Source organism: Achroia grisella, unplaced genomic scaffold (assembly GCF_030625045.1).
Source record: "Achroia grisella isolate CSIRO2021 unplaced genomic scaffold, CSIRO_AGI_Agris_v1 utg516, whole genome shotgun sequence".
In the NCBI taxonomy this organism is placed as follows: domain Eukaryota; kingdom Metazoa; phylum Arthropoda; class Insecta; order Lepidoptera; family Pyralidae; genus Achroia; species Achroia grisella.
Window position 1 is genome coordinate 1,773,586 of NW_026712909.1, and position 14,650 is coordinate 1,788,235.

Below are 14,650 nucleotides of genomic sequence, written 5' to 3' on the forward strand. Positions count from 1 at the left end.
AACTGATATGGTAATTCTTTTCAACGTCCCCCCACCCTCCTTCCCAGTTATAGTTGAGCAAATGACTGTTACTCCTACATATTTTTACGCTTTTTTATATATTTCGATGTAGGTCGACCAATCAACATTATTAATGCATTTAAAAAAAATAACTTGAACAACTTTTCACTAACAGACTCGAGTATATAAAGATTAAAGTTTAGTAATCAGCTTTATTCAAATGTAAATCCATTATTGGAATAAGCGTCAGCTCAAACATGTTGGAACGATTGTTGTTTACCATCTTGGAATGATTCTTATTAACACGTATAGACTCGTGGTGTCTATATAGGTATTCGTTCTTATTTCATGTCACAGTAAATACTTATGTTTTGTTGGAATAACTTCTTAAATATTTTAGACAACTATACTCTCAATTTTTTTTATAGTACTTAACTATGATTGTGTTTATATTAATTATCCTATGTGTTATTCTGTATTATTTAAAATTTCGATATTTCCGGAAGCATTTATATGAGCTGTCGAACCGGCTACCTGCCGTTGGATCTTTGCCGATTGTGGGACACACACATTGGGCTATTGGAGGACCCGAAAGTAAGCATTTCTTTGTTTATTTAGTTTAAATATGCACTGTGCAGAACATTTTTTCTACAAATTATAATTATTTTAATTGTTTATGAGAATAAGTTGTCAAAGAAAAATAATATATAATATTACATTAAATCTAGCAACTAAATAAATACGTGGTAAAAATCGCAATATTAGAACCAAACGTACAAACTAACATAAATATATGCTATACGATCAGTTCTTGTTCTAAAATGCGAATATTATATTGTTTTTACTTCTTCAGTTGTGATTTGGACAATTTTCCGAAAATATTTCTATTTCTTTATTTTTTTATACCACGTAGGTGGCAAACAAGCATACGACCCATCTGATGGTAAACAGTTACCGTAGCCTATGGACGCCTGAAATACCAGGGGTGTCACATGCGCGTTGCCGACCCTTAAGAAACCTTAATATACCCTTCTTGAAAACCCCATGCTGTAGTCTCTTGAGAAAACCTCGGCAGGTAGTTCATTCCACAATCTAAGTGTACGCGGGAGGAAGCTCCTCTGAAGCCGTACTGTCCGAGACCACTTAGGTTCCAGCGTGTAGGGATGAATTCCCTGTCGATGGCGAGCGGTGCCATGGTAAAGGTAGCCGTAGGTAGTCATGTCAAACAATTCATCAGAACACAGTCCGTTGTATATTCGGTAGAAAACACAAAGCGATGCGAAGTCTCGACTCAAGCTAAGTGGTTCGATACTGTTTGAGAGATTGGGATCATCGACAATTCTCATAGCATGTCTTTGAACTGAGTCAAAAGGACCGAGCTGGTATCCACGAGAATTCTCTGGTTCGCAGTGAAGTACCGCCTCGGTGTGCTGAATACAGCACACCGAGCTTTTTGGACGCCAGACCTTTTCTTCGAGGTGACTACGGAACTCAACTGTGCTAGAGATGTCGACACCGAGAATCCCAATATTCTTAGAGATGGTAATGGACGTGTTCTGGAATTGCGGAGCCACAGTAAAAGGGGTTTTCTTAGTGAACGCGCAGGCTTGTGTCTTGGTAGGGTTGAATTGAACTAAGTTCAATCGGGACTCTGGTGAGAGTATTCTCGCTTTCAGATACAAGCTGTTCGCGGTTTGACTCCACAACGGGAAGAGGAATGTTCGCACAGACCGTGTAAAATGCATCCCCAGTACTGTCATCCGCATAGCAATGAATGTCAACCGTAGTTAACAAATCATTAATATGCTGCAGAAACAGTGTCGGGGAGAGAACAGAGCCTTGCGCTGCGGGACGCCAGCGTTAATGTCCATGCTATCGGAGCAAATACCGTCGACCACGGTTTTGATGCATCTGCCAGACAAAAAACTAGCGACCCATTTACACAATCCCTCTGGTATTCCATTGGCAGAGGGCAATTTCGATAGAAAACCTTGATGCCAAACCTGATCGAATGCCTTCGCCATGTCAAGGCTGACTGCCATCGCCTCACCTTTGCTCTCGATGGCAAGAGCCCAGCGGTGTGTGAGATACGCTAAAATATCACCAGTTGAGCGATTATGTCGGAAGCCATATTGGCGATCGCTCAATAAATCGTGATCTTCTAGGTATCTGAGGAACTATGTATTAATTACACGTCCATCACCTTGGAGAGCAAAGATGTGATAGCGATAGGCCTGTTGTTCGATGGGTTTGACCTGTCGCCCTTTTATGGACAGGGTGCAAAGGTGGTCTTCCACGATGACGGAAATTACCCAGAGGAGTATGAAAGCGCGAAGAGGCGCGTGAGTACGGGACACAAATCTTCTTTAGCACCAAAGCCGGTATGCCGTCTGGCCCGTTCGACTTGTTGACGTCGAGAGACAGCAACTCTCGCCGGACACTCCGTTGTGTTACGGATATTTCCGGCATAGATTACCACACCATGGGATGGTAGTGGGTATGGTGTCCCCAGTGTCTAAATTCGAATTTGAGGCAAAAAGAGCGCACAACAAATTGGCTTTCTCTTTTGCACTATGTGCCAAGTTATCATACGGCTTCCGTAGTGGTGGTAAGGACGACTAAAGACACAAAGGCTCGACTTCCAGAAGGATGTCGGACTAAACGCTCCCCAATTTTTCTGACGAAGTCGAATTTAGCTCTAGCAATTACTCTCTTACTAAACCTGGATCGAAACATATACGTCAACATCACTGTTGGAACGAACGTGGTCCCAGCCTCATAAGCAGTTTCTTTAGCCTGTCTGGCTTCTCTGCATGACCTATTAAACCACGGTCGCTTTTTCGCCCCTGAAGCAAACAAGCAGATTTGGAATGAAACATTCCATACCCGCAAGTATGACTTCAGTAACGGCGGCTGTACAGGTATCGACGTCTTCTGATGCAAAGCAGTGCTGCTTATGGATTTATTTTTGATTTGATCTGATTTACGCGTCATATATAGACTTATTTAGCTTGAATAAACAGGTTATCCAGACTTTTCAAAATCAAATCAGTTGTAGGTACCTGAAAAAACCCAAACTTCATATACTTTACCTTTTCATGATATTAGTATAGATTTATTTATTACCAGCGTTTGATTATTCATCAATATATTTACAAATACGGGAGCCATAAGGTTTTCATAATTAAATTAATTAATTTAATATTCCTGAATTTATTTTTCAGAAATTTTGCAAAATATTCAGATACTGGGAAACGCTATAGAAGCAAAAGGCGGTATAAGTCCATTATGGGTTGGCCCCTTGCTTTATGTTGGTTAGTATCTAGTTACGAAATCTACATGTATCTAGGCATTTTAAAGGATGATAATATAATGGTTGCTCCTGCACTAGCTATTTGTGCTACCCGGCATGTGTGGAGGATAATAGTATGATCATTAGGTCAGATCAGTTAGATCATTGTGGCAAATTAACGAGAAATCACGACGGTCTCCAGAAAGAACCGCGTGGACGTCAGTTTGACATGGTACATTGGAACCAATGGGTTTATTAGTCCACATTTCCACATTACTAACAATAACCTTCCTCTCCTAGTAGTATATTAATATAAATAAATAGTATTTTAATATTATCTGCATATTTTGTGGTTCGTAGGAGACAATTAAAAATCAAGACAGTGCGTATTTTTTTCTGTTATTGCAACCTTTAATATTATTTTAATATTATTTATTTATAGAACAATTTCGATTCTTAGAACCTAAATTTATATATATTTTCTTGTTTTATTTCAAATTTCAAATAAAATGCTATTTTCTATCATTTTGCAATCAGAAATACTATTTGTTCAACTAATCATAATTATTAAATAGATTTATTCGATCGATGCTTGATGATGGTACAATATATATATATATGTATAGGTATTTACTTAGGTACATATTTATTTAGGTACTACACTTTCTGTGTTGTTACGCATATTATTGTAACCATAATATGTTATTATGTATACAAACAATCGCAAGCAAAATACACAATAATTTATGATCAAATATTATTGCAGTTAGGTCCGAAATATGGTGCCAACGATCTCTCCTTAAATAAACCAAAGGACAAAAGGCTAAATGAGATATTAAGATACTGAATCTCTGATGTTCCTTACGTATCAACAATTAACTGCGAGTAAAAATTATATTTCTTTATAGGGCATAGAGTTCAAAAGTAAAAATCATACTAAGGGATGTTTTAAATTAATTACGCATTACACACATGTGTACACACAAAATGCTAAATTGAGAATATTCTTTTGAACTGTATTAAAAAGTACTTTTTCAATATCTATTACTTGCCGTGGCTTGTCTTACTAGCACCATATGTAATATTTACGATGTATTGTTAGCACTGAACTATAATATTACCCATATAATAGTTCAGTGCTAACATATGCTATGATAGCATGAACTATTATATGGGTATTATATGAGCTATGATTTCCATTTTTTTAATCAGAATCATTTACATGCATAATACCTTTCGGCCTCTTGTGCACGTCATACAGTTCATGCAGTTTATCCAATAAGATTTACATCAAGCACAAGGAAATTGCTAATAAGTAGATTATAATATTACTTTTACAGTATAAGATTTTTCAATGTAATTAATATACTATTTTGATTTAACACATTTTCAGTTGTATCGAATCCAGACGATGTACAAAAACTACTAGAAACATCTCTCGAAAAAGAGTCCTCATACAGGTTTCTACGGACGTGGTTGGGAAACGGCCTTTTTGTAGCCCCATGTAAGATATATTAATTAATATTACTTATTCCACTTAGGATAACAGACAAGCTATAGGCCTTGCTGATAAAAAACGCCCATGCAGATTAGTTTGTACTCGTATAAAATATTCTAGTTTTTGTTTATAGCAAACAATATGAATTCTTGCAACACTATTCTCGTATGGGCCCAATAACTAACTCTTGTCTTTCATGCACTCACGACCTCAATTACTTAAACTGATTATTCTAATTTTTAGCATAACAATCCCGTAATAAAATCTAACAGAAATATTTAATTTGTCTACCATCCAAAAATGAAAGATGCTAGTATTTATTTTAAAGTTATCCTATATGTAAGGAAAGACCATGTATAAGTTCTTTGACTCTATTTAGAGAATACCTAATTGATGAATCTAAATATATGCAAAAACATTTATATTTTCAGTTAATTTATGGAAAAGACAAAGACGCGCTCTCGTGCCAATATTCGCTAATCGTGTTATAGAGGACTATATAGAAGTGTTCCATAATGAAGCAGTAACACTTGTGAAAAGACTAGATGAGAACATTGGAAAGCCAGAGTTTGATGTATTTAAACATATTACATCTTGCACGTTGGATATTTCATTTAGTAAGTATACATAGCCATAACATTACAATATGAAATGAGTAATCCTAAACAATTCATAAAGTGCATTGCGGTCAAGTGCATTCCTAAACTAAGCAGAGCTTGTTTTGTAAACTAGACAATTAGTAGATATATTTAATTAAATATTTTTGTATATGTGTATATGCTTAGAAAACTCATGAATATAAATACTGTCGAAGACTAAACCCCATTAGAATCATTTTGAATAAATTCTTTAATTCTAATAAACAATCTATGTACTTTCACAATTTGTTTATTTTTCTCAAGTTATAAAATTCAAGATATAAATGAAAATAACACAGGTAATCTGTAAGCATCAAATCCACTTGTAAATATTTGCATGACGCAATATACATGTTTTGTATCTTGGATTCCCAATATGTGATGCATATTTTGACCAGCGAGTACCTAGTATCTACCCACAATATTTTTATGGTTACACAACTTGCCAACACTAATTTATAGAGTTGTAACTAATTTGTACTCGTACATTATACCTTCATAACGAATTAATTTTGATCAGCATGTACTTAAGGTTTTTAAAGAACAAACAAATTTCTAATTTTGTTTGTTCTTTACACCCAAAATAAGTGTAGGTATAATTCAGATGTAAAGTGTATTTCTGTATATAACTTAAAACTTGTTTGTGTACAGAAAGATATACATAGCAGAAATATCTTATAAGATATCTGATTTATTTGGACACTCAAGTAGAAATCGAAATAATAAGTACCTAAATTATTCAATTCCAGTGACAGCAATGGGCGAAAAAATGGATTTACAGCATACCGCAGATTCACCTTATCTACGTGCGCGCAACTATGTTATGTCTATCATAAATATGCGTATATTCAAACCATGGTTGCAAGTAGACGCGTTATTTAACTTAACACCTTATTCCAAAACACAACAAGAAAATATTTATCTTACACGTAAATTTACTGAGGAGGTATGTAATGCAGGGACAACAAATATTAACAAAAACTGCCTTGACATTTATTTCCCTTCACAGTTACAGTAGATGAGTGATTTTTGCTTTTTTGCTTCACTATGTTTGGGTAAAAATACTTGACCCTGTCCTGAATATTATAGTTCTTCTTCTTCTTCTTCTTTTCTTCTATGGCAATCGGTCGTTATTTTTACGACCATTTATGCCAGCGTCATGTATCAGAGGCACGCACTGGAGACAAAAAGTATATCCAAAAGACTAAGTAATTTTAGTCTTTCTGGTGTAGAAACTGGAAAGGACAACACAAATTTGGTTAGTAGTTAATAGAGTACATATATAATATATAGGTAGATATATTTTGTAAGTAGGTTACAATTTATTTAATTAATACATATTTAGATTTTAATGTTATTACTTTTAATGAAATTTACAATTATCCATAAAACATTAGGATTTTCAAAGGAAATTTTTAAAATATTCGCTAAGTTGACTGGCAGGGGAATTTTTTCTTTAATAAGCTGTGGATACACTAAATTGGAGCGGTTTAGTGGGCAAGAGAAGAAAATATGGTTTAAATCTCCCTCCTCATATCCACATTCACAAAGGGAGTTATCTCTGATTCTAAGTTTATGCAAAAATACTGGTGAGCAACAATGCCCTATGCGCAATCTACATACACAGAAAATCCTGTGCAACTTGTACTTGATAAAGGCATCTGTAAAAAAGCGGTGATGATATTTCCAGTAATTTTCAACATAAATGTTAAATTCCAAATTTGCTTCGATTGTATTTTTATGTATGCCAGTCTCTAATATTACGTTCGGTTGAAATATTAATGAGCCATAACTATATTTATATAACGGCCACTTAGTTACCCTGTTCATAGGCGCATGTTCCATCAATTCTTTCAGTCTACGAAAACTTTTGATAATCGGTGGAACATTAACAGGAGAGAGATCACTCAGTTCCTTTACAGATGTTAGTATGGGAACTGCTGATATAAAATGCTTTATATAAGAATCTATTGATATTGCTGACGCAATAGAATAGGGGGTCTACACATTCTACATTACGAGGAGATGATCTCATGCATCCTGTTATACGCAGGCACCTTGACTGAATGCCTTCTAACTTATGTATAGCCATTTTATTGCATGGTAAGAGTATAAAAATTGCGTAGTCCATAACGCTTCTTATCAGTGCATTGTATACAAGCTTTAGACTATACGGATGAGCACCCCACCAGACGCCAGTTAGAGCTCTAAGGATGTTAATATTTTTTTCACATTTGGCTATTATATATTCTAAGTGGGGAACACCTGTCAGCCTTGAATCTAAGTACGCACCAAGGAATTTCACCTTATTGTTTGTTGGGATAGGGATACCAGCAATTTCCAGAGCACAACTAGGTATTGAGCGTCTTCTGGAAAATATGACAACTCTACTTTTTGTAGGTGATAATTTAAGATTATGTTTACGTATTAAGAGAGTCGAGCGATATCTGCATAGAGGATATAGCAGAGGAAATATCCTTATCAGAGATGTATAGAGCCAAGTCATCTGCATATTGAAGTATGCGGCAATTGTCATTCAATGATAGATGTAAATCATGAGTATAAATACTAAATAGCAAGGGACTTTGAGCCTTGTGGTAAACCTGTCCAGACAGTTCTTGCTTGACTGGGATTATTTAGAGCACGGAGGCTGATTTGTCTTTCCATTAGTAGACTGCATATAATCCGGATCATCTTTGCTGAGATATTCAGATTTTGCAACTTGTGCCTGAGTACTGAAAGACAAACGTTATCATATGCAGCTGAGATATCAAGGAATACTCCTACCACTGACTGTTTTTTAACAAATGAAGCCCTCACATCCATTACAAGTGTTCCTATGCTATCCAGTGTACTAAAGCCCTTGCGGTATCCAAACTGGGATTTGGAGAGAAGTCCTTTACTTTCCACAAACCATTCTATCCTGTTTTTTATTAAGTGTTCTAATAGCTTCATAAGTGTGGATGATAGGGCAATAGGGCGATAATTTTCTGCATTATCTGGTTGTTTACCGGGTTTCAAAATAGGGATAATAATTTGTATTTTCCGATTAGGAGGCAGTGTGCAAAATTTGTAAATGTAATTTAGTATGTCTAAAAAGTACCGTTTCAATGATGGATCAGCATTCTTAATGAATGAATAAGGAATCCCATCAACTCCCGGGGAGGAGTCACGTACACTAGAAAGAGTGATGTTTAATTCATCCATGGTAAATGTATCATCTAAAACACTGTCCTGAACGGTAAAATTATTAAGGCTGGTGAGGCATACGTCTTGAGCCGGTACTGATGGAGGGGCCAGTTTGTCAAATAATATTTCTACTGTTTCCTTTGACATTGCTGAGGAGCCTCGAGAAATACATGCCTTTCGGTACCTATTAATATTACGCCAAACAAGAGATGAAGGTGTGCGAGGTGTGAGACTGTCACAAAATTGTTTCCAACTATCTCGTTTCTTCTTATGGAACAAGCGTTTCGCTTTAGCAGATGTACATTTAAATTTGATGAACTTTTCTAATGTCATGTCAGTATTATAAGCATATTCTGTTTCGTTACGGGATTTTATCATTGCAGTGCACTCTTTGTCCCACCACGGAGGTGAAACTTTCTGTCGTTTAGGCTTTTTGAGAGGGATGCTTTCGCTCGCACTGCTGTCAACAACTTCTATCATCTTTGAATATGCGACTAAAATGTTATTTCGATTTATTATAGGTAAAGAGTTAGTTTTATTTTCTGTCAACTCAGTATATAAATCCCAATTAGCTGCAGATAGGCGGTATTTCAATAGAGGTGGTAGATTTTTCTGTGAAAGTATCTTAGATGGTAAAGAGATGAGAATCGGGAAATGGTCACTACTGTGAGACATTGGTAAGCACGACCAATGGAAAAGAGAGGCTAGATCTGGGGAGCATAATGAGACATCAACACAAATTTTGCGTTGACCTGGGTAGGTTCTACGACTTGGAGAACCATCATTAAGAACTCATAGGTTTAATTCATCTACTACCTATGATAATAGTGAACCAAAATGATCACAGGTTTCAGATCCCCATGAAAAGTGATGTCCATTAAAGTCACCTAGGGCCAGAATTGGTGGGGGTAAATTTTCTATTATACTTTTTAAATAGGGAATCAAACAAGATTGAGGATCAGCAACATAAATGGAAACTATGGAGATGTCTAAAACTCTCACAGCAACAATATTGATATCATCAGCATGAGGAGGTAGATTGATGAGAGAACTAGACTGTGAGTTCTCAACTAAGATGACAGATCCAGCATAACCATCCTGTCTGTCATCCCGATAACTGCAATATCCAGGAAAGTTAAAAACTGAACCTGGCCTTAGCCAAGATTCAGTTATACTGAGAATTGTGGGTTGGTATTTTTTAGTAAGGTAAGAGATAGGCTTCTAGCAATCCATTGTAGGACTTTTAGATCCATTATGGTTTTTGATAAAAGCAAGAGATACAATTTGATCAGCAACGTGGTCTGGAATTATTATATTATTATCCGATATGAATGAAGTTAACATATTAAGTATTAGTTCTAAAGTCTTAAGGGGGTTTTCTTGTGGGGAGTCACTAGATGGAGAAGGAGGATTATTTGAAAGAGCACAACCATTTTTCATAGTAGAGGGAAAGACATAACTATTAACAATTTCTTCATGGGCATGACGGTCATACCCAGGTGTCTGGGCAGGGCGGGATTTGGGTTTTAGGAAAATAGTTTTTTTGTACGATGTTGTAGCGTTTTGATTTGATTTTCCTAATTTGTTTTGAGATGTAAATTTAGGTTGGTGATAGGATGTAGGAGGTTGACGATGAGACATTGAAGCTGTGACGTCTGCATATGAACGGGTAGCAGGTGGAATATGTTTAGATGCCTCATCATATGAAATTGCTTGTTCAGCCATCATAGCTTTTATGTTTTTCTGTCTTAGATATTCAGTGCAAGTTCGGTTAGTTGCATAATGATGTCCAGAACAGTGAAGGCAAGAAGCTTCAGTTTCTGAAAAGTCACAGGAGGAACCTAGGTGGTTCTGCCCACATTTATAACATCTTGGCTTCGATCTACATTTATCTTTTGTGTGACCATATCGGCAACAACTATAGCACTGAACTATGGGATATTGGTATAACTCTATAGGAAGAGAATTATAACAACAGAAAACATGTTTTGGTAAGGTTTGTCCATCAAATGTTAAAACTACTGTTTGAGTAGGTTTCCACTCAACTGATTCATCGGAAGTAACTTTTCTTGATAGTCTTCTTGTTTTAATAATTTGTCCACAACCAGTTGGGACTTTTATGTTTTCTATTATGTCTTCGTGAGTCCAATCTGTTGGAATGTCACGGACAAGACCTACCCTAGTGACATTATATGATGGAATAACTGCTGTATAGCCTTTTTGTATTAATAAACTGTTAGATAGGAATGCATTTGCGTCAGCAGCTGTTGTAAACTCTACCGATATTCTATTGCGGCCTACACGTTTAACACCATCTGGCAGAATATTAGCAATTTTATTTTGATATAAAAATTGTCCAAACTTAATAGGATGAATGGTAGTGCCTGATTGAGAGTCTGTCTCTATCCGTGATACGTAAACAAGATAGCGGGATTTATCGGCATGTGAGTATTTTACTCGCCCTACTACCTGTTTTGCTACTTTATTAGGAGTTGGATTTTCTGAAGTGGGGTCTAGGGTTCTTTTCCTAGTTGAAGTCTCGAAATCTTCTGATGGCACTGTTAAGACAGGTGAATAAACAAATAAGTCACCAGATGGGTCGGGGGGTTCATCAGGAGGCTCATTGCCATCCATGTTGTGTCTAAGTCGATTTACTATTTAAAATTAGTTTATACAAATAGTTTTACTACTAACTAATACTAACCACCACCAACACACATATACAGCACTAACACAATACACCAAAAAGATTTAAAGTGTCGTACAAAAGACTTAATTTAATTTAAATTTAAATTCTCACTAACGCACGTGTACTCGTCAAACACTTCGCCCCTTTATTTTTCGAATATTATAGTTATAACTGATACAAAAAAGATAGCATTTTCTTGCTCTTCAATGAAGGTATGCCTTCACATAAAGCTAATTAATTCAAAGCATCATAAACAGTGTATACACCACAAGGATAAATATTGAACAAAAATAAAACTACGTACCTATATATTAAAATACCTATTCATTATTTTATATGTTGTCTCTAGGTTATAGAAAAAAGAAGAACTATGTATCAAAATGGTAAACATAAGGAAGGTAAGCACTGCTAACAAACTCTGTTAATTAATTTCATATTTGTATAATCATATAAACATTCACTACTATACTAATAACTACAACTTTACAAGCCGGGCAGAACTACGAGTAGATTTAGATATTGCAGTAAAATAATTACAGCTTGTATATTTTAGTCTGCCTAATGAAGTAAAAAAATTAATGCTTTGACAAAATTAATAATTAATAATATACCTTAAAGGTATACTTATATGTTGATGATCAAACTACAGGTATTACCTAACTAAAATGCATGCTTTCAGGTCGCAAGGATCTACTGGAACTGTTGTTAAATCAAGAATTCAATAATATGGAACTTCGCGAACATTTGGATGCAATCACAATCGCCGGCAATGACACTACAGCGCTTGTTATATCTTACACGCTTCTCTTGCTGGGGATACATCAACACGAACAAGAAATTGTCTACAATGAGTAAATTTACAAAATACATTAATTTATAGTCTTTTTTCAGCGACGTATGTTATATCAAAATCATATATTCGATCTCACTTAACTACAGAACATATGGTTAACTGTGCTGTTACCGGAATGGCATATGACAATAAGCTGATCTGATCTGATAAAAAAAATAACTAATCAAATGTTTAATTTTTACAAGTTTATTTGGTTGGTGGTATAATATGGCCCAGTAATAAATAAAAATAGATTTGCGCATTAGATACCTAATTCTTTATGAGGCCGTGAGTGTACCAGCAGAGTAGGTACGCTGTGTATTTCTAGTTATACGCTTATCTGTGGTTATACCAACACGCACTCTGATGTTAGAGGTTCGATATTCAAAATTATTAATTTAATTTTTAATGAATAGGTAATAATGTCTATTGCAATTTCAAACGTATAAACAAATATCAAATGTATACTGCTTGTATAAAAGTGTCTGCCGCTGCTGAACTCTTTTATCTTGTTGGGTTTTTCTGTAATAATTACGTCTTATCCTATAGCCAGTGACTTGATTGCAGGAAATGGGAGGATCCTTAATAATAATGTTATGCAAATTCATTCACAGACACGATTGCCCAACGATTTACGTCAGTAAAATACATGTTTCAATTATTTATTCTTCATGGAAAGAGAATCATATCATATAGTCGTAATTGTTTATCTTTTATGGCAAAAATTTAATATATAATTAAACTGAACAAATTTACACATTTACTTTAAAGACAGGTGATACCAAAATGTACATCAACACTAGTTTCACAATACTTACAAATTGTCTCCGTTTACGTGGGTATAATCAAACGATATCGTATATATTTCGATTTCAATATGTATGTACAATATGCACATTAATTAATATTTCCAGATTACAAGAAATATTTAGCAATTCTGAGAGAATTACGACAAAAGATGATCTATACAAGATGGACTATTTAGAAAGAGTAATAAAGGAATCGATGCGGTTATATACTGTAACACCAATGATTGCAAGAGAAACAACAAGCGAATTAAAATTGTGTTAGTACATACATAATTATTAATTATTGTTCATATTTTATACTCAAGTAAAATATTTACAAATATATGTAATTATTATGGAATTAATAACGAATACAGTTACATGGTCTATTCCGGTTTGAAGACTGAAATATTACTGAAATAACTATTCATCTCTCTATTTTCATCCAAGTTCATCATAGAGTAGACAGAACATAGTACTTTGTATGAACTTCTTACACAGAATTGAATTCAGAAGAATAAGTTTACTTGTGAATAATAAATTGGCCTTAAATTATCTTACTCACCTATTTTATATTAACAGAATAAATAGTAAGAACATCTTTATTCTTTTTATATACATAGTATGTAAGTAGATAATACAGCTTATGTGACATTGAAATATCTTTAGGTTTTATTTAATTATTTAAAATTTTAAAACAAATTATAAATTTTGTATTACAAACATATATTTAATGAAACAATATTCTAAGAACGTGTAAGATATCATTTTTGAAGGAAATGTATATTTATTGTTGTGATCACAACATACATGTATATATACAACATTATTGTTACAGCTACCTGCACGTTGCCATCAGGTGTTGCTTGTATTGTGCCTCTATATGCAATGCACAGATCCAAGAAACTGTGGGGTCCCGATGCTGACCTCTTCAATCCAGATCGATTCCTACCCGAAAATAGTGTTGATAGACATCCTTGCGCATATATACCCTTCAGTCATGGGCTTAGGAACTGCATAGGTAATAACATCATTGAATATTAAATACATTATACAATATCTTACTCAGCCAAGGATGGCTTTACTCAGAGTTACGCTTCAAGATAACTTGCAATGTGATTTGGAGAAGCTTCAAAGTGATACGTCTGTTTGCCCAATGAAATACAAGCACAAATGGCAATGATCCGGATCATTGCCATTTGTGCTACTTTATATTACAACGGCAATCAATTTCATTCTTCTAAAATCTAATACTGTTTCAATTTATCATAGGAATGGATATTGTAATATTATATAATAATATTTACTTGCAGGGAAAAAATATGGAATGCTTGTAGCGAAATGTATCCTCGGAAATGTGCTCAGAAATTACAAGGTGACGGCAAAAGCCTGCGATCGTCTGAAAATGGAAATACTGTTGATTCCAGTTTCCGGACATCTTATACGATTAGAAAAACGAACATGAACTATTTTTTTTAAATGGTTTAAATATGTATATTTTGTTTACAAAAATTCTTATATATTTTTATTTTAAATTTGCGAAATTCATAAAATTTCATGAAGTTGCTTTAAAGAAATTATAGGAAACTACTTATTTAGTACACTTATAAAATATACTTGTTTTTCCTGTAAGGACAATGGTATTTTTTTATATAATATAATCAGCTTATAAGCTTTTTTATTCATTCAACAATTTCATTCGGGCACCTTACTTTTTGAAATTT

The 14,650-nt window shown here is 34.6% G+C and overlaps 1 protein-coding gene across 1 annotated transcript; it reads left to right on the forward strand.

The window, feature by feature from the left end:
• The first annotated feature begins 245 nt into the window (after nucleotides 1-245).
• LOC131847140 (cytochrome P450 4C1-like) lies at nucleotides 246-14,429 on the forward strand. The gene is made up of 10 exons (XM_059196609.1): nucleotides 246-594; nucleotides 3,225-3,314; nucleotides 4,686-4,796; nucleotides 5,222-5,407; nucleotides 6,178-6,374; nucleotides 11,656-11,704; nucleotides 11,986-12,157; nucleotides 13,053-13,204; nucleotides 13,765-13,947; nucleotides 14,240-14,429. The coding sequence occupies exons 1-10, from the start codon at nucleotides 438-440 to the stop codon at nucleotides 14,389-14,391; spliced, it is 1,449 nt and encodes a 482-aa protein (XP_059052592.1). The 5' UTR covers nucleotides 246-437; the 3' UTR covers nucleotides 14,392-14,429.
• The last annotated feature ends 221 nt before the right edge of the window (nucleotides 14,430-14,650 follow it).

Excerpts from the sequence above, each read along its gene's own strand:
- LOC131847140 (XM_059196609.1), top strand. The coding sequence starts at position 438 with ATGATTGTGTTTATATTAATTATCCTATGTGTTATTCTGTATTATTTA. Across the intron at positions 595-3,224 it reads GGCTATTGGAGGACCCGAAA|AAATTTTGCAAAATATTCAG; the intron begins GTAAGCATTTCT and ends TTTATTTTTCAG. Across the intron at positions 11,705-11,985 it reads AAATGGTAAACATAAGGAAG|GTCGCAAGGATCTACTGGAA; the intron begins GTAAGCACTGCT and ends GCATGCTTTCAG.